The 24,599-nt window shown below is 44.9% G+C and overlaps 1 protein-coding gene and 1 non-coding gene across 2 annotated transcripts; both read left to right on the top strand.

Annotated features, from left to right (window-relative positions):
- Positions 1 to 10,907: 10,907 nt before the first annotated feature.
- Positions 10,908 to 18,285, top strand: rpl27a (ribosomal protein L27a). Its single transcript, XM_033038989.1, has 5 exons — positions 10,908 to 11,044; positions 12,277 to 12,340; positions 12,423 to 12,498; positions 13,283 to 13,457; positions 18,116 to 18,285. The coding sequence occupies exons 1-5, from the start codon at positions 11,042 to 11,044 to the stop codon at positions 18,242 to 18,244; spliced, it is 447 nt and encodes a 148-aa protein (XP_032894880.1). The 5' UTR covers positions 10,908 to 11,041; the 3' UTR covers positions 18,245 to 18,285.
- LOC116984876 lies at positions 15,996 to 16,124 on the top strand. Its single transcript, XR_004415151.1, has one exon. It is a non-coding gene; the product is annotated as a small nucleolar RNA SNORA3/SNORA45 family (small nucleolar RNA).
- Positions 18,286 to 24,599: the final 6,314 nt, after the last annotated feature.

Raw genomic sequence — 24,599 nt, 5'->3', positions numbered from 1 at the left:
AGCTGTCTCTGAGTCTGTTTGTGCGAGTTTTGAAAGACCTGTGCCGTCTGCCAGAGGGCAGCAGGTGGAACAGGTTGTGTCCAGGTTGGGAAGGGTCCTTCAGGATGTTGGCTGCCCTGCCAAGGCAGCGAGAGCTGAAGATGTCCTTCAGGGAAGGCAGTGGGCAGCCAGTGATTTTTTGTGCGGTGTTGATGACCCTTTGAAGGGCTCTCCTGTCCGCTGCAGAGCAGCTGGCATACCATGTGGTTATACAGTACGCCAGCACACTCTCGATGGAGCAGCGGTAGAAGGACACCAGCAGCTTCTCCTCCAGGTTGTTTTTCCTGAGGATCCTCAGAAAGTAGAGTCGCTGCTGGGCCTTCTTGACTGCTGTGGTGGTGTTTGTAGTCCAGGAGAGATCCTCCGTAATTTGTGTGCCCAGGAATCTGAAGTCTGAGACCCTTTCCACACAGTCCCCATTGATGAATAGGGGTTTGGGGGCTGCACTGTTCTTACGGAAGTCTATGATAATTTCCTTTGTTTTTGTGGTGTTTAGGATGAGGTTGTTGTCTGAACACCACGCTGCCAGTCTTTGGACTTCCTCCCTGTAGGCTGTCTCATCTCCTCCTGAGATACGTCCAACCACAGTCGTGTCGTCCGCAAACTTGACGATGGTGTTGGTGGAGTGGGCGGGGGCACAATCGTGGGTGTAGAGGGCGTAGAGGAGGGGGCTCAACACACAGCCCTGTGGGGAGCCGGTGCTGAGTGTGATGGGGGTGGAGAGGTGATGGCCCAGTCTGACGGTCTGGGGGCGGTTAGACAGAAAGTCCTTGATCCAGAGGCAGATGGGTTGGGAGAGTCCTAAATCCATGAGTTTGGTGACCAGTCTGCTGGGGATGATGTGATTGAAGGTGGAGCTAAAGTCAATGAAAAGCATCCTCACATAGCTCCCCTGGTGTTCGAGGTGGGTCAATGCAGTGTGAAGAGCAGTGGCGATGGCATCCTCAGTGGACCTATTTGCTCTGTAGGCAAACTGGTGTGGATCGAAGGTGGGCGGGAGGCGGGCTTTGATGTGCTGCTGGACCAGCCTCTCGAAACACATCATGATGACTGGTGTGAGAGCGACCGGTCGGTAGTCGTTAAGGCCGCTGATAACAGGCTTTTTTGGTAGTGGGATGATTGTGGCAGACTTCAGGCACGGTGGGATGATGGATTTGGACAGGGACAGGTTGAAGATTTTCGTGAAGACCTCGGAGAGCTGGTCTGCACATTCCTTCAGAACCCTTCCTGTCACGCCATCCGGGCCGGCAGCCTTCCTCGGGTTCACCTCCCTGAGCACCCGCCTCACTTCATGCTCCTGCACAGTGAGGGTGTAGTTGTTGTTGTTAGGGGCTGGTGGGAGAATGGTGACGAGCTCTTCTGGTTCTGCCTCGAAGCGAGCAAAGAAGCAGTTCAGCTCCTCTGCCAGTGAGGCGTCGCCGTCGGCCAACGTGCTGTTGCTGGGCTTGTAGTTGGTGATGTGCTGGATGCCCTGCCACACCCGCCGTGGATCGTTGTTGTTAAAGTGGTCCTCTATCTTCCTCTTGTGGGCCGCTTTGGCATCCCTGATGCCTTTCTTCAGGTTGGCTCTAGCACGCTGTACAGGGCTCTGTCGCCAGACCTGAAGGCGGTGTTGCGGTCCTTGAGGAGAGTTTGGACCTCTTTTGTCATCCACGGCTTCTGGTTGGGGTACACCCGGATGAGTTTGTCGACGGTGACGTTGTCAACACAGTTCTGGATGTAAAAGAGTACCGTGGATGTGTACTCCTCCAAGTCCTGATTTCCAAAAATGTCCCAGTTTGTCCTTTCAAAGCAGTCCTGTAGCTGTGAGGAAGCTCCTTCAGGCCAAGTTTTAACAGTCCTGGTGGTGGGTTGAGCTTTTCTCCTGAGGGGGGTGTATGCTGGTGCTAAGTGAATGGATAGGTGATCCGACTGGCCTAAGTGTGGTAGTGGTGTGGCTCTAAACCCCTTCTTGATGTTTGAGTAGGCCTTGTCTAATGTATTTTCTTCCCTGGTTGCACATTTGATGTGTTGTTCAAACTTGGGGAGAACTGATTTTAAGTCTGCGTGATTGAAATCACCAGCTATGATATGGGCTGCTTTGGGGTAGGTGTTCTCTTGTTTGCTGATAGCGCTATGGAGGTAGCCTAGGGCTATGCTAGCATTAGCATCCGGTGGGATATACACAGCTGTAACTATGACCACGGTAAACTCACGTGGAAGGTAGAAAGGCCTGCATCTAACTACCAGGTACTCCAAATCAGCAGAACAGTGTCTGTCTATGATTGTGGTATTTGTGCATCAGTTGTTGTGAACGTAGATGCATAACCCCCCTCCTTTGCTCTTACCGGAGTCTTTGTTACTATCCCAGCGAATTGCTGTGCAGCCTGCTAGCTCAATGGCTCCGTCCGGTACAAGTGCGTGTAGCCACGTCTCTGTTATTAGCAGAATGCAACTGTCCGCGATGAATTTATTTGCGGCGACCTGTAGTCTTAGTTCGTCCATTTTGTTGGTGATAGATCTGGCGTTGGTGAGAATGATGCTAGGTAGCGGTGGTTTATGTGGTTGTTGCCTTAGCCTAGCGAGTAGTCCGGACCGGCGACCACGCTTTTGCTTCCTGTGCCTCCTCATTCTCCGGCGTTTGCTGGGGCCGACAACAATCCACGGAGAGCCCGGTGTCCTGGCTATCTCCTCCGGTATGTTGCGTGAATGCAGAAAAACACACTTAACTGCCTGTTTACACTGTAATCCGATCATCAGAAGATCCTGTTGGCTGAAGGTGAGATGGTGTGGGTCTTTGATGATACTGCCAGCCTTTTTGAGGCAGCGACTACGATAAATCCCCTCGATGGAAGGAAGGTCAGAGCCGATGATGGACTGGGCAGTGTTTACTACTTTTTGTAATCTTTTCCTCTCCAGGGCGCTCAAATTGCCGAACCAAGCCACGATGCAACCGGTCAGTATGCTCTCGACTGTGCACCTGTAGAAGTTAGAGAGAGTCTTCCTTGACAAACCAACTCTCCATAATCTTCTCAGGAAGTAGAGGCGCTGATGAGCATTTTGATAATTGCGTTAGTGTTCTCAGACCAGGAAAGATCTTCAGAGATGTGCACGCCCAGGAATTTGAAGTTCTTGACCCTTTCAACCATCGACCCATTGATATAAATGGGGCTGTGGGTCCCCCTCCTACTCCTTCCAAAGTCCACAATCAATTCCTTGGTTTTGCTGGTGTTGAAGGCCAGGTTATTGCGCTGGCACCATATGGACAGTTGCTCGATCTCTCTTCTGTATTCTGACTCATCCCCATCAGTGATACGCCCCACAATAGTGGTGTCGTCAGCGAACTTGATGATGGAGTTCGCACTGTGGTTCGCTACGCAGTCATGGGTATAGAGTGAGTACAGCAGGGGGCTGCGCACGCAGCCTTGAGGTGCTCCCGTGCTGATTGTTATCGAGGCTGACACATTTCCACCAATACGAACAGACTGTGGTCTGTGGATGAGGAAGTCGAGGATCCAGTTGCAGAGGGATGCGCTGAGACCCAGTTCTGCGAGTTTGGTAACCAGTTTGGAGGGGATGATTGTGTTAAATGCCGAGTTGTAATCAATGAATAACAGCCTGACATATGAGTTTTTGTTGTCCAAGTGGTCCAGTGCGGAGTGGAGGGCCAGCGAGATCGCATCCACCGTTGATCTGTTGTGGCGGTACACGAACTGCAGTGGGTCCAGGTTTTTGTCGAGGTAGGAGTTGATTTGCTCCATGATCAACCTCTCAAAGCACTTCATCACCACCGGCGTTAGTGCCACTGGTCGATAGTCATTGAGGCACGTCACCTTACTCTTCTTGGGCACCGGTATAATTGATGCCCTTTTAAAGCAGGTGGGGACCTCAGACCTCAGAAGTGAGAGGTTGAAAATGTCCGTAAAAACTCCTGCCAGTTGGTCCGCACAGGTATTACAGACGGAGACGGACACAGAGATCACAGATAACAGTTTTTCATCAACAGAAACAGACATTGGGGAGAATATCTGATAGCAGACTTGATACTTATGGATAACATGCAGGCAGAAGAGATTAGTTTGTCTTAGCATCATGTTTGACACAGACATTGTGGGCCGAATGGCCAGTTCCGATGCTGTACTGTTCCATGTTCCGGGTTCATTATATGCTATGGGTTAGATATTCCACAGGAAACACTTTAACGTTCAAGTAAATTTCAAAGGTTCAGCATGGGAGTGGCTGCGCTGCCTTGCAGCTGCGGCTCGCCTGCAGTCCGTTTGTCTTTCCTGTTTTTTGTTTTCTTTTGTCCTGTTTTTGCGGTGTGTTTCGGTTTGTTTGGCTGTGTGTGTGTGGGGGGGTGGGTGTGGTGTGTTTTTTGGCTCTTCCTTGGGGGGATGCGACTTTCCCTGCCGTATCCCCCGTCTCCATGTCCGTCTGCGCTGAGGCCTATCGCGGAGCTGGCGGCCTCCAACTGCGACTGACCTCGAGGCTGTGGAGCAGAGCCAGGACTTACCAACTCGAGCCTGGCCGACTTCGGGGCTGTGGTTGCGGTGCGGCACAACTTCCGACCCGACTTTGAAGCCTCGGAGGCTCGGCCGCGGGCCAGTGGGCCAGTGGACGACATCATCGGGAGCTCGAGTTCTGTTTTCCGGAGCTCCCACAACTACAGCTGCGTCTGCTGGACTGGAGGACGGCAGCTTCGGCAGCTTCGACCGCCCCGGGCCGCGGAGTTTGAACCGGCCCGTTTGCGGAGCTCGGATTCAGCCGCGGGACTTACCTACCATCACCCGGCGGGGTTTTAACATCGGAGGCTTGGATTGCCTCAGCGCAGAGGGAAAGCAAGGAGGGAAGAGACAATGACTTTGGGACTTTAAACTGTGTTGAGTGTTTGTTATTTATTCTATGTTATGACTGCAGGCTAAACCATATTGTTTGTTTTGTTTTTGTCTTTTGATTTTACCTTGTTTGGGATGCGTTTATCTTGTGTGGGACTAAAGATGGAAATTAGCTACTGGCTACAATCTTGCATATTACATGCAAATGTTTATTAATATGCACTGTCCCTAATAAAATTAATTCAATTCAATTCAATTCAATTCAAGATACCCCATGATCTTGTCCAACTTTCCAAAATCAAATTGCTCTAAATATAATTCTGCTGTGGAGTCTCTCTCAAATGGGGAAGTAATTTCAAACAACAGACCTATAAATCTTACTGTTGCTTCTGCAGAAGATAAAATTGCAATTTTGACATAGAGATATACATTTTAAATAGTGGCTTCACTTGAGAATACTATGCCAGAGATACCATTCGGGCAGAAAAATAATTAGCTTTTTGTAAGGACGGCACGGTAGCGCAGCGGCAGAGTTGCTGCCTCACAGCGCCAGAGACCTGGGTTTGATGTAACGATGATAATGGAAACAATACTGACCCATCTGTCATGGACCTCTTCCACTGTCAGAGTGAGGTCCGAAGTAATTTGGAGGAACAGCACCTCATATTTCACTTGGGCAGCTTACAACCCAGCGGTATATTGACTTCTCAAATCCTTGTTTTCCATCTCTCTCCATCCTTCTCCGATCCTAGTTCTCCAACCACTGACTATTCTCCTATTATTAAAAATGTTATATTTGTATGCTTCGTTGTCACCTTCTCCTCACTAACAATTATCTATTCTACATTGATTGAAACGTTGCCGTTGCCGTATATTTTAAGCCCATATTGGCAGGCAAGACAAGGCCGATTTGTATGGGGCCTAAATAACATTTTCGCATCATAAGATTAAAATAAAGTCACACGAAAAAGCAAAATAATATGTTAAAAAATGAAATACCTTTTGTTTTGTCCTGCACGTGCGATCCGTGATGTTGAAGGTGGTGAAGGCTTTTTTAGTTGCGTTTAAGTTCAATACAGCGACGCAATGGTACAGCAATTTTTTTTTTTTAAACCCGCGAACGGAAGCGCGAACGATTTTTCTTCTTCAGCTAGCAGCCCGAAGAAATCCCTCTCCGACAATCAATACAAACCTGCATTTTAATCCCGCCCCACACCCCCAAAGCCTCCGGAATCGCACGCACCGGCAGTGGCAGATTTGTAGCGCCACTGATGATAGGTTTTGTAGCATCGCTACTTTGATGTCTCATTTTCACACCTTACCCTTCCTTATCTCTGTGTCTCCCTCTCCCCTGACTCTCAGTCTGAAGAAGGGTCATAACCCGAAATGTCATAAGGTCATTAATAGGAGCACAATTAGGCCATTCGGCCCATCAAGTCTATTCCGCTATTCAATCATGGCTGATCTATCTCTCCCTCCCACAATCCTGTTTGTATCAATGATGGTGGAGAGGGTCAACTTCAAATTCCTGGGCGTGGATATATCAGAAGATCTTTCCTGGACCCAGCACACTGATGCAATTGTAAATAAGGCATATCAGCGACTCTACATCCTGAGAAGATTACTGAGATTCGGCATGTCGAAGAGGATTCTCCTAAACGTTTACAGGTGCACAGTAGAGAGCATTCTGACTGATTACATCATGGCCTGGTTCAGCAACTTAAACATCCAGGAGTGAAAAATACTACAAAATGTTGTGACCACTGCCCAGTCCATCACCGAATTTGACCTCCCCACCGTCAAAGGGATCTATCGTAGTCGCTGCCTCAAAAAGGCAGCCAAAATCATCACAGACCCACACCATCCTGGCCACACCCATATCTCACCACTGCCATCAGGAAGAAGGTACAGGCAGAGCCGGGTTTACTGATAAGCTTAACAAGCTTAAGCTTAGGGCCTCGAGATCTAGGGGAGTCTCACAGAGCCGGATTTACTACTAGGCTTCATAGGCTGAAGCCTAGGGTCTCGAGATCTAGGGGGCCTCCGGCCAAGGCAGGACACATGCCATTCAACTCTGGGCGCCCCCCCCCCCCTCTCTATTTCTCTCTCTCTCTCTGTCGCTCTCCGTCTCCGTCTCCACCTGCCATCCGTTTCCGTGTCCGGGCCGCCGGGTCTCCGCTCGCTCCTCATCCGCCGGCACGGCAGGCCGCCTTGCACATGCGCACTGCTACGACCGCTGAAAACAAACGCAGAATCAATCCCTGACCCTGGATCTGGAGTAACTCCCTGGAGTAACTCTTGCTTCTGGTTTCCTGGTCCTCCATAAATATTCTAAATGGAATTTAAACTGGAGGTGGTGTAGGGTTGAACAATAACAGCCTATTGCATTTTATCTGTTTATTTATTGTGTATATATATCGTCTATGGTATATAAACACACTAAACTTTTATCTCTTGTTCTGTATTATGTTTACATATTCTGTTGTGCTGCAGCAAGCAAGAATTTCATTGTCCTATCTGGGCCACATGACAATAAAACTCTCTTGACTCTTGACTTGGACTTAAGCAAAAAAGGGTTCTTGGGGGAAAAAAGAGATACCTTAAATTTAGTTGCGTCTGGTTGGGTAACTATGATAGGGTGAAGACTATTCCATGCTTTAATTGTGCGGGGGAACACCATGGAGCAGCCAGCAACTCTGGATAGAAGAAATTGGGTGACGTTTCGGGTAGAGACCCTTCTTTAGACTACCTCTGGTTTTAGTGTTTTTAGTTTAATTTAAAGTTACAGCGTGGAAACAGGCCCTTCGGCCCACCGAGTCCACGCCGACCACCGATCACCCGTACACTAGTTCTATCCCATACATTAGCGAAGTCAAGCGTCAAGAGTGTTTTATTCTCTCACATCCCAATTAGATCAATGAAATCCTTACTTGCAGCAGCACGACAGAATATGTAAACATAGTACTCTTTAAACAATGTTATAAACGAGAAAACAAAATGATGTATATAAATATATATGTGTGTGCGTATATATAATATATACCCACACACACACACACACACACACACACACACACACACACACACACACACACACACACACACACACACACACACACACACACACACACACACACACAATTCCCCTCCTAGGATTAATAAAGTTCTATCGTATAGTATTGTGTGTGTAGGAAGGAACTGCAGATGCTGGTTCAAACTGAAGATAGATACAAAAAGCTGAAGTAACTCAACAGGTCAGACAGAATCTCCGGACAAAAGGAAAATATTACGTTTTGGGTTGGGTCTGAAATAGGTTCCTGCACACTTTGGAATGTGGAAGGAAACAAGAGCACCCGGAGAAATCCCATGCGATCAAAGGGAAAAGGAGCAAACTCCATACAGACGGACCTCTTATTCAGGATCAATTCCAGGTCTCTGGCACTTTTAGGCGGCAACTTTATGGCCCCATAGTCATAGAACTGAATTAAAACATACAGTAGCTGTAAAGGGGGACATAGCGTCACTTGGAGATTTAAAACTGAAAATTGATATTTTCATTTTTTTAGTAACCAAAGTTATCAACGTATAATTTTTTGTGTGTTGGAAAACAAAATATAGTGGCACAGCTGGTAGACTTGCTGCCTCACACGCCGGAGATCTGTGTTCGATCCTGTTCTCGGGCACTGTCTGTGTTGAAATTTGCACATTCTCCCTGAAAGCGTGTGGGTTTCCTCCCACATCCCAATGACGCATTGGCTTTGTAGGTTAACTGTAAAATTGCCCCTAATGTGTAGGGAGTGGGTGAGGAAAGTGGGATAACAGAACTTGTGTGAATGGGTAGACAAAAATGCTTGAGAAACTTAGCGAGTGAGGCAGCATCTATGGAGCGAAGGAAATAGGTAACGTTTCGGGTCGAGACCCTTCTTCAGACTGATGTGAGGGTGGGGTGGACGGGAAGAAGAAAGGAAGAGGTGGAGACAGTGGGCTGAGGGAGAGCTGGGAAGGGGAGGAGAAAGCAGGGGTTACCTGAAATTGAAGAAGTCAATATTCATACCGCTGGGGTGAAAACTGCCCAAGCAAAATATGAGGTGCTGCTCCTTCAATTTACGTTGGGCCTCACTCTGGCCATGGAAGTGGCCCATGACAGAAAGGTCGGATTCGGAATGGGAGGGAGAGTTGAAGTGCCACCGGGAGATCAGGTTGGTTATTGCGGACCAAGCGGAGGTGTTGGGCGAAGCGATCGCCAAGCCTACGCTTGGTCTCACTGATGTAGAGCAGCTGACACCTAGAGCAGTGGATGCAATAGATGAGGTTGGAAGAGGTGCAGGTGAACCTCTGCCGCACCAGGAAAGACTGCTTTGAAGCAGAAATAATATGTGAATGCTTCATTGAGCATAATTCCAACTGGTAACTACGCACTTCGTCCGAGCACATTATCACACGCGTCATGCAAGCCATCTTAAATGACCACCTAAACTGTCATTTGACAACTTAAAAAGCTGCCAAGGTTGCCCGGCTGATAACAGAGAAAAAAAATTAAGTGAGAGCCCTGCAAGGTGTATAATAGTTTTGACACTGTCATAGGCCTTTCTTACATATGCTGTCACAACACTGTAGTCTCTAAACAACCCTTCAGTAATTTTCCTTTCCTCCATTTCAGAATAATAGTGTTTTAAGCCAATAACTCGTCACTAGCAATGGCAATAAATAAATAAATAAAAAGCGCAGCTTTCCAGCCCCTGATCTCATTGGCCACGTTCGGCTGCAAATCGGTGTCAATCTGGTGGACCATCTTCCTCTAGTCGTGGGGGATTGGGAGGGGCCTCACAAGTGGAACAGTTTAGGACCTATCTTCATCTAAATCCGGCCCTGGGTACAGGAACCTGAAGACTGTAATGTCCAGGTTCAGGAATAGGTTCTCCCCCGCAGCCATCACGTTGTTAAACACAACGAATAAGCTATGAGCTCTGAACTGCAAAAGACTATATTATTATTTCTTATTTGCACTATATTTGTTATTTATTGAACTTTTTTTCCCCATTATATACAATGCTTACATATTCACATATTCTGTTGTGATGCAGCAAGTATGAATTAAATTGTCCCGTCCGGGACATATGACAATAAAACACTCTTGACCCCATTGACCCCAGGGGAAGTACAACGGGATCTGGGGGTCCTTGTACATCAGTCTATGAAAGTAAGCATGCAGGTACAGCAGGCAGTGAAGAAAGCAAATGGCATGTTGGCCTTTATAACAAGAGGAATCGAATATAGGAGCAAAGAGGTCCTTCTGCAGTTGTACAGAGCCCTAGTGAGACCACACCTGGAGTATTGTGTGCAGTTTTGGTCCCCTAATTTGAGGAAGGACATTCTTGCTATTGAGGGAGCGCAGCGTAGGTTTACAAGGTTAATTCCGGGATGGCGGGGCTGTCATATGCTGAGAGAATGGAGCAGCTGGGCTTGTACACTCTGGAGTTTAGAAGGATGAGAGGGTATCTCATTGAAACATATAAGATTGTTAAGCGTTTGGACACGCTAGAGACAGGAAACATGTTCCTGATGTTGGGGAGTCCAGAACCAGGGGCCACAGTTTAAGAATAAGGAGTAAGCCATTTAGAACGGAGACGAGGAAACACTTTTTCTCTCAGAGAGTGGTGAGTCTGTGGAATTCTCTGCCTCAGAGGGCGGTGGAGGCAGGTTCTCTGGATACTTTCAAGAGAGAGCTAGATAGGGCTCTTAAAAATAGCAGAGTCAGGGGATATGGGGAGAAGGCAGGGACAGGGTACTGATTGGGGATGATCAGCCATGATCACATTGAATGGCGGTGCTGGCTCGAAGGGCCGAATGGCCTACTCCTGCACCTATTGTCTATTGTCCTGTCTTCTCCCCATAACCCCTGAGACCTGTACTAATCAAGAATCTATCTCTGCTTTTTAAAAAATCCATTGATATTCACCCATCCATTCTTTCCAAAGATGCATGTCCTGCTGAGTTACTCCAGGATGTGGTGTCTATTTGACCTGAGGTGAAGCTCCAACCCCCTGACCCACAAAGGCTGAAGTGGCTCCGCCCCGGAGACTGAATAGTGGAGATGTGTGACGGCGCATGCGCTGCGTAACGCGCGGTGGGTGAGGGATAAAAGCGCGCGCGCCGTGGCCATTGCTCCTCTTACGTCACGGCCCAAGATGGTAGGTCTAGCCGGCTGCTCTGCGCCCTCCGCCCTCCGCGCACTGAATCCGCCGCCATCCGCCGCCCGGCGACACCATCCCGGGCTTTAACGTGTAGGCATCGATGCGGCGTCTCCTGCCCGTAAAGCGGGTGGTGATTTCGCTATGGGGTTGTATGTGATTTGGCGAAATTCACCTAATTTTCGCCGGCCTATATTTGCGGCCTAGTGAGGAGAAGCTGAGCGCGGTGCGGCGATGCGCTGCTGACCGGCCGGCTTCCCACTCCCTGGTTCTTGCAGAATTCACTGTTAGCCGGGCGATGCAGGTTGAAACAAAAATGCTGGAGTAACTCAGCGGGATATCTGGAGAGAAGGAATAGGTGACGTTTCAGGTCGAGACTCTTCAGGCTAGGAATCAGGGGAGGGAGACTAGAGGTATAAAAAAAGTAGGACTCGAGTGCCTGAGCTACAGGAGAACATTGGGGTTGAGGTGTGTACAAATTAACCCGTCAGGTTTGGCATCTGAGGTGGGATGCGGACTGACGGCGTTTCAGGTTTGTTTTGCTGAGTTCTACCAGCATTTTTTTTTAAAGTATGATTCTAGCATCTGCATTCTCTTGTGTGCAAATTCATCCAGTGCCTTAGGCGAGCTCTCATTCAAATGTGTTATTGAGAATAGAAGGAAGCAAAACCAGAAAATGCCAATAATTAGAGTGAGTTCATTAATGTCGGTTAATGTTCTCTCGTCCGCACTCTAGTTGGTGATGGGATGATTCAGTTCCTGATAACAGCTGGGAAGAAACGGTCCCTGAATCTGGAGGTGTGTTTTGCCAGAGGGGAGAAGAGGGAGTGTGACTCATCCTTAATTATCCATGCCAAGGCAGCGTGAAGTGTAGATGGAGTCAATGGAAGGGAGGTTGGTTTGTATGATGGTCTGGGCTACGTCCACACCTGTCTGCACTTCCTCCAGTCAGACAGGAGCAGGAGCTGCTGCTCCCAAACCATGTTGTGATAAAATGTTTTCTATGGTGCATCTAGAAGTTGGTGAGAGTTTATTCAACTGCAAAGTTAAAATAAAAGACTGCAAAAACAAGACACTGGTTCAAAACAAGAAATTTTACAATAAAATATAGTAAACTCTCCATGGGCATGATTTTTTTATATTTGTGCATTAGTTAAAATAGTGTACATCACAGGACTGCAAACAATGTTGTTGGATTGTCAAAATGACCTGACATTTTAAACTTATTTTAGCCCACCAGATTTAGAAAAACCAGGAAGTTGAGAGGGCACGTTAGCCATGGTCATGGCCGTATTGGTGAGTCAAAAATGCAAGATTGTTTTTTTTTGGTGTGTGTTTTTAAACACTAGATGATTGATGTTCTTTGTGGTCTTTTCAGGCAAACACAGGAAGCATCCTGGGGGTCGAGGTAATGCTGGTGGAATGCATCACCACAGAATCAACTTTGATAAATAGTATGTTATTGTACAAATAAGTGTTTCAATCCTTGAGTGTGATCACAGTGGGGGGTATCTCCAGTAAACTCTTTTTATAACGGACCCCTTTATACGGATTTCATTTATAGCGGACGGATGTTCCAACGTTGCCTGGTCACAAGATGCACCAGTGAACTCTTCGTGCATAGGGCGATCCCGTTAGCGAAGCTGTTATTATCGTAGTGTTTAAGAGGTTTTAGATGGGCTCATGGGAATGCGGGGGATAGGGGAATATGGATGTGTAGGAAGAAACTTCAGATGCTGATTTACCCTGAAGATAGACACAAAATGCTGGAGTAACTATGGGGACAGGCAGCAACTCGGGATAGAAGGAGTGGATGACATTTCGAGTCGAGACTCTTCTCCAGTCTAGCCCATAAAGTCCATTCCTTCTATCCAGAGATGCTGCCTGTCCTGCTGAGTTACTCCAGCTGTTTCTTTATATAGAGGGATATGGATCATGTACAGGCAGGTGAGTTCAGTTTTACTGCATCATGTTCGGCACAATCATTGTGGTGTACTGTGGTCCTGTGCTGTACTGTTCCGTGCAGCGGGGATGAAGTTTCTTAATTTTCACCTGACTTTAAAAGTGTTGGTAGGTTTGATCAAACAAGTGGGGGGTTTTTTAAGTATCATTTAAGGAATAACTCCTTAAATGATAATTTAAAAAAAAATGCTTGTTTGATTTGGTTGAATTTTGTATGGAAAATGTATGGTTTATTAATGCTGAAAAGATTTGATTTTACCACCCATTATTTTTCAGTCACCCTGGTTATTTCGGAAAAGTTGGTATGAGACATTTCCATTTAAAGAAGTGCCAGTTATTCTGTCCTACCATAAATCTGGATAAATTGTGGACACTGGTTAGTGAACAAACCAGATTAAACTATGCTAAAAAGCCTGAAGGACCAGCACCCGTTATTGATGTTGTACATGCAGTAAGTAGTGCCACATGTTGGTTTCAAATATTTCAAATCATTTGCAGATGAGGGTTTCTTGATTAGTACAGATGTCATGCGTTATGAGAAGGCAGGAGAATGGGTTTAAGAGGGAGGGATAGATCAGCCATGATTGACTTGATGGGCTGAATGGCCCAATTCTGCTCCTAACGTGATCTTATGATGGGACTTTTTTGAAACAGAAGGCTGTGTGATGACATTGTGAGGAATGGGTAAACTGAGCAGTCACATTTTCCCAGTGTATAGGGCATAGGCCTAGGGTGAGGAGAGAGGATTTTAAAGGAGCATTGGGCAACTATTTCATTCTGAGGGTAGTCTGTCTCTGGAATGGGCTGCCAGAGGAACATGTAGAAGTGGATACTGTGACTTGTAAATGGATTAGAAGGTTTTAGAGGGCAATGGACCAAATGCAGGCATATTGGGCTCGGCCGGTATGCGAACTTGGTCGGCATGGGCAATGTATGCCGAAGGGCCTATTTCAGTGCTGTTTGACTATGACTTAAGCTTTTTCTCTGGTTTGTATGGAAACTTATTATCTATTTTATGTAAAGCACTTTGGTGTCAATGCGAGTTGACTTAAAACGTGCTATATAAATAAAACCTACTTAAGCTATCCTGCTGGCCTCAAAAGTTGTTTCTTGTATATGGCTGTGCATAGGTCTGGTGTTTGTAAGTTTGGGGGATCTGAAGTATGCTTGCCCTCACTTTGAACTGAGTGCCATCCACCTTCCATTTCTCTGCCACTATTCTTAGTCTTGCCATTAAGAAAATATTTGTCATCCAAAGTATGCTACTGTTCCCTATAGGGTAATTTCACGAAAGGTCACTGGATCATAGATCCTCACCCACATGACCGCAAAATCCAACTGGGGTACAAGCGTCACTTCTGGTACATTTTATTGATGCTGAAAACGCGCACTTTCACACCCGTTAAAAACCGCGAAAACGGCCCGTTTTTGAGCTGTAAATAACTGCCAGTCGGGGTGACCGGGAGGCACAGTTATCTTACTTTACAGTCCAGAAGATAGATAAAAACGAAGGTAAATACAAGAGGGAGCTGAAGGGGCAACAACAGTGGTTGGCACACATTCGCCGTGGAGATATAAAGATTGAAAATATCGGGAATTATCGCGTTTGCTCGCTGCATTTCATCAAAAGTAAGGCATTATTGACGTTTTATCTTTATTCATTTGTTATATTAAAAAGTTGTAAAAGTGAAAAATCCGTCAGTAAAATAAATAAGTAGTTTGGGTGATTGTGCAGGCTTTAAACAAGAAACATTGAGAAATATATTTTGGCAAATAATTAAATGTCTTGATTTTGTCCAATTAACAGCTGACAATTATCCCATTCCTTAGCTTGCATCTGAGTAAAATTTATTTCAAAACGCATTGATTAATGATTCATGATTAATTAAATGGTAAATGTAGCTTCAGACGCGTTTTCATTTTGCATGTTAAACCCCACCTGAGAACCATGGGCGATTTTACTGACGGATTTTTCACTTTTACAACTTTTTATATAACAAATGAATAAAGATAAAACGTCAATAATGCCTTACTTTTGATTAAATGCAGCGAGCAAACGCGATAATTCCCGATATTTTCAATATTTATATCTCCACGGCGAATGTCCGCTAACCACTTCCGCTGTTGTTGCCCCTTCAGCTCCCTCTTGTATTTACCTTCGTTTTTATCTATCTTCTGGACTGTAAAGTAAGATAACTGCCTCACGGTCACCCCGACTGGCACAGTTATTTACAGCTCAAAAACGGGCCGTTTTCGCGGTTTTTAACGGGTGTGAAAGTGCGCGTTTTCAGCATCAATAACATGTACCGGAAGTGATGCTTGTACTCCAGTTGGATTTTGCGGTCACGTGGGTGAGGATCTATGATCCAGTGACCTTTCGTGAAATCGCCCTATTGCACTTGATTGTCATTCACATTTTTATCCTTTCATAATTTGTCTTCATTCGTGACCTAATGTGCTTCTTGATAACTTGATTCTTCAAACAATCATAGTGGCTTCCTGCTGCACTAGTTATTGTGACTGCCTCAGCTCCAGGGATCCTTGTAGAGTTTGCACATTCCCTTAGACTGGGAGAGTTTCTACCTAAAGCTCTTGTTTCTTCCCACATTGTAAAGATGTGCTTACATTAATTGGTTAGAGCAAGACAGATTTTGCTGCCTCTGTTTAGTGGCATTTGATTTTGCAATGAAAGGTGTAAATAGCACTAAAACAAATTAATGCGTATGTGTAGGAAGGAGCTGATGATGCTGGTTTATACCAAAGATGGACACAAATTGCTAGAGTAACTCCAAGGGTAAGACAGCATCTCTGGAGAAAAATAATAGGTGCCATTTCGGGAGATCACATTGGCCAAGGCACACTGGGCGTATGAAGTGTATGCACAGAAATTAAATGCTGTCTGACCAATCGGTGATCATGCAGAGCTAGTTTTCAATGTGGAGCATGAAGCTTTGGTTAAATAACAGAATTAGTACTCAATTCTCAGGGATTCGAGGCTAGAGTCACGCCCTTACATTTCCGTTGTTTTGGTGTGCTAGAGCTTTCGGAGAGTAATCACTGATATTATTCACTGGCTGTGACTTTTGTAGCCCAGTCAGCCACAAAATTAGTGACATCATCACTGCAAAATAGTGAATGGACCCCTTTTCTATCTGCGTCCACCACCCCCGGCAGCACATTCGAGGCACTTGCCACACTATATAAACCTGCCCCATACGTCTTTAAACTTTGCCCTCTCACCTTGAATCTGTGCCCCCTCGTATTTGGTATATTCATAGCTTGAAAAAGGTTCTGACTATTGTATCTGTGCCTCATCATTTTATATGCTTCTATTGGGTCTCCCCTCAACCTCTGGCCTTCTAGAGAAAATAAGCAGCCTGTCCAACCTCCTGTGGTAGGTAATACCGTCTAATCCAGTCATCATTCTGGTGAATCTCCTCTACATACCATAGCCTCCATAATCTTCCTGTATGGGGCGACCAGAATTGCACGCAATACTAATCGGGCAACAACAAGGTCCTTTTTGGACTGAATCCCATGTCCCTTTGTTCAAACTATTCAATACCTGTGTTTGCACTTTATCAGTTTATTTATTCATGTGTTTTGTAGTCAATGCCTATTATGTTCTGTGTGCTGAAGCAATGCAATAATTTCATTGTCCTATCAGGGACACACGACAATCAACTTGAACTTGTCTTACGAAGTTTGTATGTTCATCCCGTGATTATGTGGGTTTTCTCCGAGATTTTTGTTTTCCTCCTACACTCCAAAGACGTACAGGTTTATGTGTTATTGTGTGGGGATTGCTGGTCGGTGTGGACTTGGTAGGCTAAGTAGCCAAGAAGGTTGACAAAATGCTGAAGTAACTCAGCGGGACAATCAACATCTCTGGAGAGAAGGAATGGGTAATGTTTCGAGTTGAGACCCTTCTTCAGACTGATGTCAGGGGAGTGGGTGGGATAGAGATAGAATGTAGTTAGAGACAATAAGACTGGTGGGACAACTGGGAAGGGGGAGGGGGATGGAGAGAGCTATTTGAAGTTAGAGAAGTCAATGTTCACACCTTTGGGGTGTAATCTATCCAAGCGAAATATGAGGTGCTGTTCCTCCAATTTGTGCTTGGCCTCACTGATAATGGAGGAGGCTCAGGTCCGAAAGGACAGATTGGGAATGGAAGGGGGAATTAAAGTGCTGAGCAATCAGGGAGGTTGATCAGGGAAGAGTCATAGACATCACCAATGTGGACCTCCAAACTTTATGGTTCCACATTGTAAGCTGCTCTGGAAGGTTAGGTTCCATGGGATCCAGTGAGCTAGCTAGCTGGATACAGAATTTGCTTCATGGTAGGAAGCAAAGGGTGGTGGTGGAAGGTTGTTTTTCCTCATTGGAGGCCTAGAGGGACATGGGTGAATGTGAACTAACTTTGATGGGTCAGCATGAGTAAGTTGGACCAAAAGGGTCTCTTTTGGTCATGTTGACCATGTGCCAGATATGGATGTTAAATTAAACTATCCTCTTCAGTCTACGTATGAACCATTCTCTGCATATTTGTGTGCCTGTTTAAAAGTCTCAGATGCCACTTTTGCATCTGGTTCCACTGTTCTGCTGTGTGTCTCTTAACAGTACCCTATCTATACCCATCATTTTATACACTTTTATCGGATCCCTTCTATGCCCCACAGTGGACAATTCAAGTTTGTCCAATCTCTCCTTATACTCTAATCCAGACAGCATCCTGATATCCACTGCATCCTCTCCAAGACTTCTATATCCTATATCTACTTGTCGTAGTCTTGCTGCATGAAAACAGGCTCTCGTCCAACTTGCCCATACCAACCAAGATGCTCCATTCAAACTTGTACCATTTGCCTGCAGTTGGCCCATATCCCTTTTTTTGCTATACATTTACATGTTAGTGTCTTTTAAATGTTATACCTGCCTCATCTACTTACCATGGCAGCTTGTTTCAAATACCCATCCTCTGTGGAAGAAGGTACCTCTCGGATTCCTATTATAGCTTTCCCCTCTCACCTCTATGCCTGCTGGGTCTTGATTTCTCTTTAAAATGCATCCTTGGACTGTCAATAACACATTTTAATTTTTTTTCAGGGATACTATAAAGTTTTGGGTAAAGGAAGACTTCCAAAACAGCCTGTGATTGTCAAGGCAAAGTTCTTCAGCAGGAAAGCTGAAGAGAAAATCAAGGGAGTTGGAGGAGCCTGTGTGTTAATGGCGTAACGTTTAACTGTGTAAGAATAAATTAAAAAACTCACTTTTAACTGGTCTCTAATGTTTTCATTTTTTAAAATTGTTATAGATGGTGGAAGAAATTGTTCCTCCCCTTAGTCACCAAATTTATTTTTCAAAAAAATGTGCTTTTTATGTAAGCTAGAGACATTAAATCACTAAAGTGGAACAGAGTTTTTACCTGATGTTGAAGATTATTATGTTTGCAGATTTAAATGGAGATTAGCAGTCGATTAGTTTGGTCCCTTGATCTCGGCTGACTTCACTTTATTGATTTCGTACATTGCTGTATATTTTAATACATGGGTCAAAGGGAAACTAATTTTAGAAAGGAACGAAAATTATACTTGAGGAAAATTAACTGTCAAGAGCAGGAAGGAAAGTTATGTAGCTGGCAAGTCTTTTTTAATTGGACAAACAGTGACACATAGCTCAGATGTCATGAGCCAATGGGCCTGCTCCTGTGCTGCACTATATTCTGACCAATACTTTGGTGTATGGCTTGCCTCCGGGTTTGATTGTAAATCAGGGAATGATTTGAATATGCAGAGATCAATATTGTCCAATTGAAAATGTATTTTATTTGACTAGAGAAAATAGAATTTCCCTTCCATCTACCATGCTGACCATCAAACACCCATTTCCGCTCATTTACATAAATTACATTTTATAATTCTACCCACACCATCTCGTCTCCCAAATTATTTTTCTGGGATTAAGAGATCTTGGGGTCCATAACTCCCTGAAAATAGTAACTCAAGTAGATAATTGTAAATTAGCCTCTTTATTGGCTAGGGCAATGAGTACACGTCGGGAAGTTACCGAAGAAGGGTCTTGACCCAAAACGTCACCCATTCCTTCTCTCCAGAGATGTTGCTGTCCCGCTGAGTTACTGCAACATTTTGTGTCTACCTTCGGGAAGTATATTAAATTGAGAGGCAGAGGTAGGGTGGACTGTCAGAACCATTTCCCAGAATGGAAATATCAAATACTAAAGGATTCGAGGTGAGAGGGGCAAAGTACAAAGATATATAGCGCAAGCTTTTTACATAGTGGTGAATGCCTGGATTGCCCTGCTGGGATGGTAGTATGATGGCATTCAAGAGACTTGGTTAGGCATATTACAGCAGGATCTTGATCAAGTGGGCTGAGGAACAGCAAGTGGAGTTCAATGCAGATAAGTGTGAGGTGTTGCATCTGGGGAAGTCAAACCAGAGCATAACCTTTGCAGTGAATGGCAGGATTCTGAGGAGTGGTAGAGCAGAGGGATCTCAGAGTACAGGTTACATAGCTCCTTGAAAGTGGTATTGCAGGTAGATAGGGTGGTCAATAAGGTTTTTCGGTACATTGGACTTCATCAGTCAGGGTATTGAATGTAGAAGTTGTGATGTTATGTTACAGTTGTACAAGATGTTAGTGTGGTCTGCATTGGCTGTATTGTGTTCAGGTTCGGTCACCATGCTAAAGGAAAGATGTTAAGCTGGAAAGAGTGCAGAGAAGATTTAGGAGCACGTTGCCAGAACTTGATGGTCCAAATTGTAGCGAGGTAGAGCAGGCTAGGACTTTATTCTTTGGAGCATGAGCAGTGGGTGATCTTATAAAAGTGTGTGAGTATATATGTGTATATAGCGGGCCAGGATGCGCCTGGCAACCAGGCCCGACTCGCCTGCCGCAGACTGACCTTGGAGGACTTGCCCGGTAGCCCTGGCTCGCCTGCCACGATCTCTTAAGCGGGACCAGAAACCTACCCAAAGGCTTGCGATTGACGGGTCCTTGTCTGAAGGCTTGTGGGCAGCAGCATTGGGAACCTTCCTTAGAGCTGCCAAGTTTTCTGAGAGCATTTCAGTATTCTAATACCTGAAAATCAGTATTATGCTGAGGAAATCAGTATTTTTACGCAGTGCCATTTTGCTCTCCCTCCTTCCTCTTTCACTCCCTCCCTCTCCTTTCACTCCCTCCCTCTCTTATTCACTCCCTCTCCTTCTCCCTCCCCAAACAGTCTGTGGCCATAGCGCTATGTGTAAAGGCAATAGCGCTCCAGCTGGTAGCGCTATAATTAGAACCCATAGTGCTGTTCGTTTAAATTCCCACGCGCTAAACTGACAGCGCTATTTAAACCTGGAGCAGGACAGGCAGATCAAATTTACAAAAATAATCATCCAGATCTTGAAATTTAAAATACTAATAGGTTTAATCTGCTATAATTTTTAGAGTTACAGTATGACTTTTTATATCCTTGCTTTTTAAGCAGCAAGATGAACCAGGAAGTCGGGCCGATAAAAAAAAAAAAAAAAAAATCTGTGTTTTACAAAGCAAATCTACATCCGTATTCTTATTGCATTTCCGTACAAAATACAGGAATCCGTACTTCTTGGCAGCTCTGCTTCCTGAGGGCTTGGCAGACAGCATAACTGGGAGGGAGCTGGAAAAGAAGGATTTGAGAATCTGGGTAATGCTTCCAGCACCTTCAGGTATGCTGCAAGATGTGTCCCGGGACAAAAAGATGGCCAGGAGGGGGGAGGGACATCCGTTGGTGTGAACTGCTGTACTCCAAGCGTGTGGGTGGACCAGACTTTGAATAATGACAGTGCCTGCATGTGTAATATATGCAAAATGTATTTCACTGTAGGGGGAGATCGAAAAGATGTACAGTGCTCTCCATAATGTTTGGGACAAAGACCCATCGTCCAGTTACATGTGGCTAAAGTGCACATCGTCAGATTTTAATAAAGGCCATTTTTATGCATTTTGGTTTCACCATGTAGAAATTACAGCAGTGTTTATATATAGCTTCCCCCATTTTAGGGCACCATAATGTTTGGGACACAGCAATTTCATGTAAATGAAAGTAGTCATGTTTAGTATTTTGTTGCATATCCTTTGCGTGCATTGACTGAAATCTGCGATTCATGGACATCACCAGATGCTGGGTGTCTTCTCTAGTGATGCTCTGCCAGGCCTGTATTGCAGCCATCTTTAGCTTATACTTGTTTTGGAGGCTAGTCCCCTTCAGTTTTCTCTTCAGCATATAAAATGCATGCTTTTTAGCTCAGGGTTCAGCTCAGGTGATTGACTTGGCCACTCAAGGATTGACCATTTTTAAGCTTTGGAAAAACTCCTTTGTTGCTTTAGCAGTATGTTTGGGATCATTCACTTGCTGTAGAATGAACTGCTGGCCAATGAGTTTTGAGGCATTTGTTTGAACTTGAGCAGATAGGATGTGTATACACTTCAGAATTCATTATGCTACTACCATCAGCAGTTGTATCATCAATGAAGATCAGTGATCCAGGTCCTTCAGTAGCCATACATGCCCAGGCCATTTCACAGATGTTGTGGTATGCTTTGAATCTTGGGCAGTTCCTTCTCTCCTCCATACTATGCTCTTGCCATCACTCTGATATAAGTTAATCTTCACCTTATCTTTCTACATGTTGAAACCAAATGTATAACATTGGCCTTTAATAAATCTGATATTGTGCACTTTAGCCACATGTGATTTTTTTTTTCTATTACAAATCTCAAATTGTGGAGTGCAGAGGCAAATAAATAAATTATGGCTCTTTGTCCCAAACATTATGCAGGGCACTGTTAGGAATCTGAAAGGCAACTTTTTCACATTCCAATTCAAGCTATATCCTGATGTCCTCTGGAACTCTCCACATCCTTCAATTGGTGATCTATATCCTGGTGTATCATTGGGCAACCTTGCTCATTTTTGTCATTTCCTAACATAGATTACAAAGAACAGGTCTCCCGGCAATATTCATTGGCAGAACACAACTTATCACAAACCTTGAGTCACAGAATCACTACCTTCCATCTTCGGAGGCTCGGCCACGGGCCCAGTGGACGACAACGTCGGGAGCTCGCAGGTCACAAGTTGGTGACCTGTTCTCCGGAGCTCCCGCAACAACAGCTTCGTCCGCTGGACTGGAGGGTGGCAGCTTCGACCGCCCCGTTCGCAGAGCTCGGATTCAGTCGCGGGATTTACTTACCATCACTTGGCGGGGTCATAACATCGGAAGCTTGGATCGACTCAACGAAGAGGGAGAACAAGGAGGGAAGAGACAAGGACTTTAAGACTTTTGCTTTGCCTTCCATCACAGTGAGGAGGGCCTGGTAGGCTCACTGTGGTGGATGTTAAATCTGTGTGTTTTGTTATTTTATTCTATGTTATGACTGCAAGGCACAAAATTTCATTCGGACTGAAAAGTCTGAATGACAATAAAGGATACTTGATACTTCTATGACTTTTGAATTCAACTTAACAGCTTACTGTGGATCCTGTGTGACTTAATCTTCTTGACCAGTCTACCAAAGGAGGGGCTTTCTCAAATTCCTAACTAAAGTTCATGTAGATAACATTCACAGCCCCACCCTCACCATCTCAAAAAATAAAATCAATCAAATGTGTGAGGCAGGTCATCCACAGCACAAAGCAGTGCTTACTATCTAATATCCCAAGAATCTTCTCCAATAATTCCCCCATCACTCAAATGAGGCTTACTGCCCTATAATTTACTGGATTTTCCCTGTTGCCTTTTTTAAACAAAAGACCAACACTGGCTATTCTGCAGTCTTCTTGGGCCTAACTTTTTGATAAATAGAATACAAAGATCTCTGTTGTGGTCCTCACAATCTCCTCCATTGCCTCCCACAATATTCTACAATAGATTCCATTAGGCCTGGGGACTTAATCCTACTTAATTTTTTACAGGATACCCAACACCACCCCCATAATATTTACATGCCCTAGAAAACAACTATAATGCCAAGGCCTTAGATGGGGTGGAATTTTGCAAGTAGGTTCAGAGAAGTTCTTTCGGGTAATATACAGAGGATTCAAGAAGGGAGAGGGCAAAGCTTGACCTACTATTAGGGTATTGCACAGGGCAAGTGACTTAAGTGTCAATGTGCAAGCACTTTGGGACCAGCAACGACAGTTTTATTAGCTTTAAGATAGTTATGGATCAGGACAGCACTGATCTAAGTTTTAAATTGAGGCAAGGTCAACTTTGATGGTATTGGACAGGAACTTGCAAAAGTTTATTAGAGTAGGTTGTGGGCAAAGGGACATTTAGAAAAGGATGCGTGGGTAGAGTGAATAGCAAGGCAGGTAGGAGTAAGGAACACTGGACAACAGGAGAAACCGAGGCTCTTGGGGAGAAGGAGGTATGGGTCAGGTATAAGCAGATGGGATCAAAATTATCCTTGGAGGAGTACAGTGGTTTGAAGAGTTTAGTTTATTATCACATGTACTGAGGTACAGTGAAAAGCTTTCGCTTGTGTGCTATCAGTCAAAGAAAAGACTATACATGAATACATGGGAGTTTAAGGTAAAGGAACGCTTAGGAGGTAGTGACCATAATATATAAAATAGCGGTGAAGATGAAATCAGATGTGTTGGTATTACTGTAGAGTAAAGGTGACTGTAGAGTAAATGGCTCTGTAGAGGCATGAGGAAGGAGTTGGCTAAAGTTGATTGGAAAGGGACCCTAGCACGAATGATGGTGGAGCAGCAATGGCTGACAAGGAAAGTCAAACACAGCATAAAACTAAGAGGGAAGGGATATAATACTGCAAAGATTAATGGGAAGCTAGAGCCTTGGGGATTGGTGCTGGACTCTGCTGTTTGTGGTTTAGATTAACGATTTGGATGAGAATGGACAAAGCATGATTAGTAAACTTGCAGATGACACTAAAGTTGGTGGTATTGTAGATAGTGAAGATGGTTATCAAAAATTCTGTCAGTTGGGCAAGTGTGCTGAGAATGGTTAATGAAGTTTAATGCAGAGAAGTGCGAGATGTTGCATTTTGGGATGTCAAGCCAGTGCAGGACCTTCCCAGTGAATGTCAGAGCCCTAGAGAGTGTTGTAGAGCAGAGGGATCTAGGAGTGCAGGTACACGATTCCCTGAAAGTGGTGTCACAGGTAGATAGGATAGTTGGAGCAAAGGGTCTATTTTGGTCATGAAGGACTGCCAAATATGGATGCCAAATTAAACTAATCTGCTAGAGGAGGTCACTGTGGCAGGTACAATAACAACATTTAAAATACATTTGGACAGGTACATGGATGGAAAAAGTTTAGAGGGATATGGGTCAAACACAAGCAGGTGGACTGGCCTAGATGGGGCATCTTGGTCGACAAGTTGATCTAAAGGGCCTGTTCCATGCTGTGATACTCTATGACTTCCAGTCTTTCTTCATTATGCATTCGACCTTTGATTACTGGCATGCATGATGTAATACTCCCCAACATTATATGCCATTTGCCTGTGTTTTCGCATTCACTCAATCAATCTATATCCTATTGCAGAATCACAGGATACTTTTCACATCATT

The sequence above is a fragment of the Amblyraja radiata genome, chromosome 20 (genome assembly GCF_010909765.2).
Source record: "Amblyraja radiata isolate CabotCenter1 chromosome 20, sAmbRad1.1.pri, whole genome shotgun sequence".
Classification (NCBI taxonomy): Eukaryota; Metazoa; Chordata; class Chondrichthyes; order Rajiformes; family Rajidae; genus Amblyraja; species Amblyraja radiata.
Note: the sequence above shows the minus strand (reverse complement) of the source record. Positions and strands in the feature narration are given on the sequence as shown.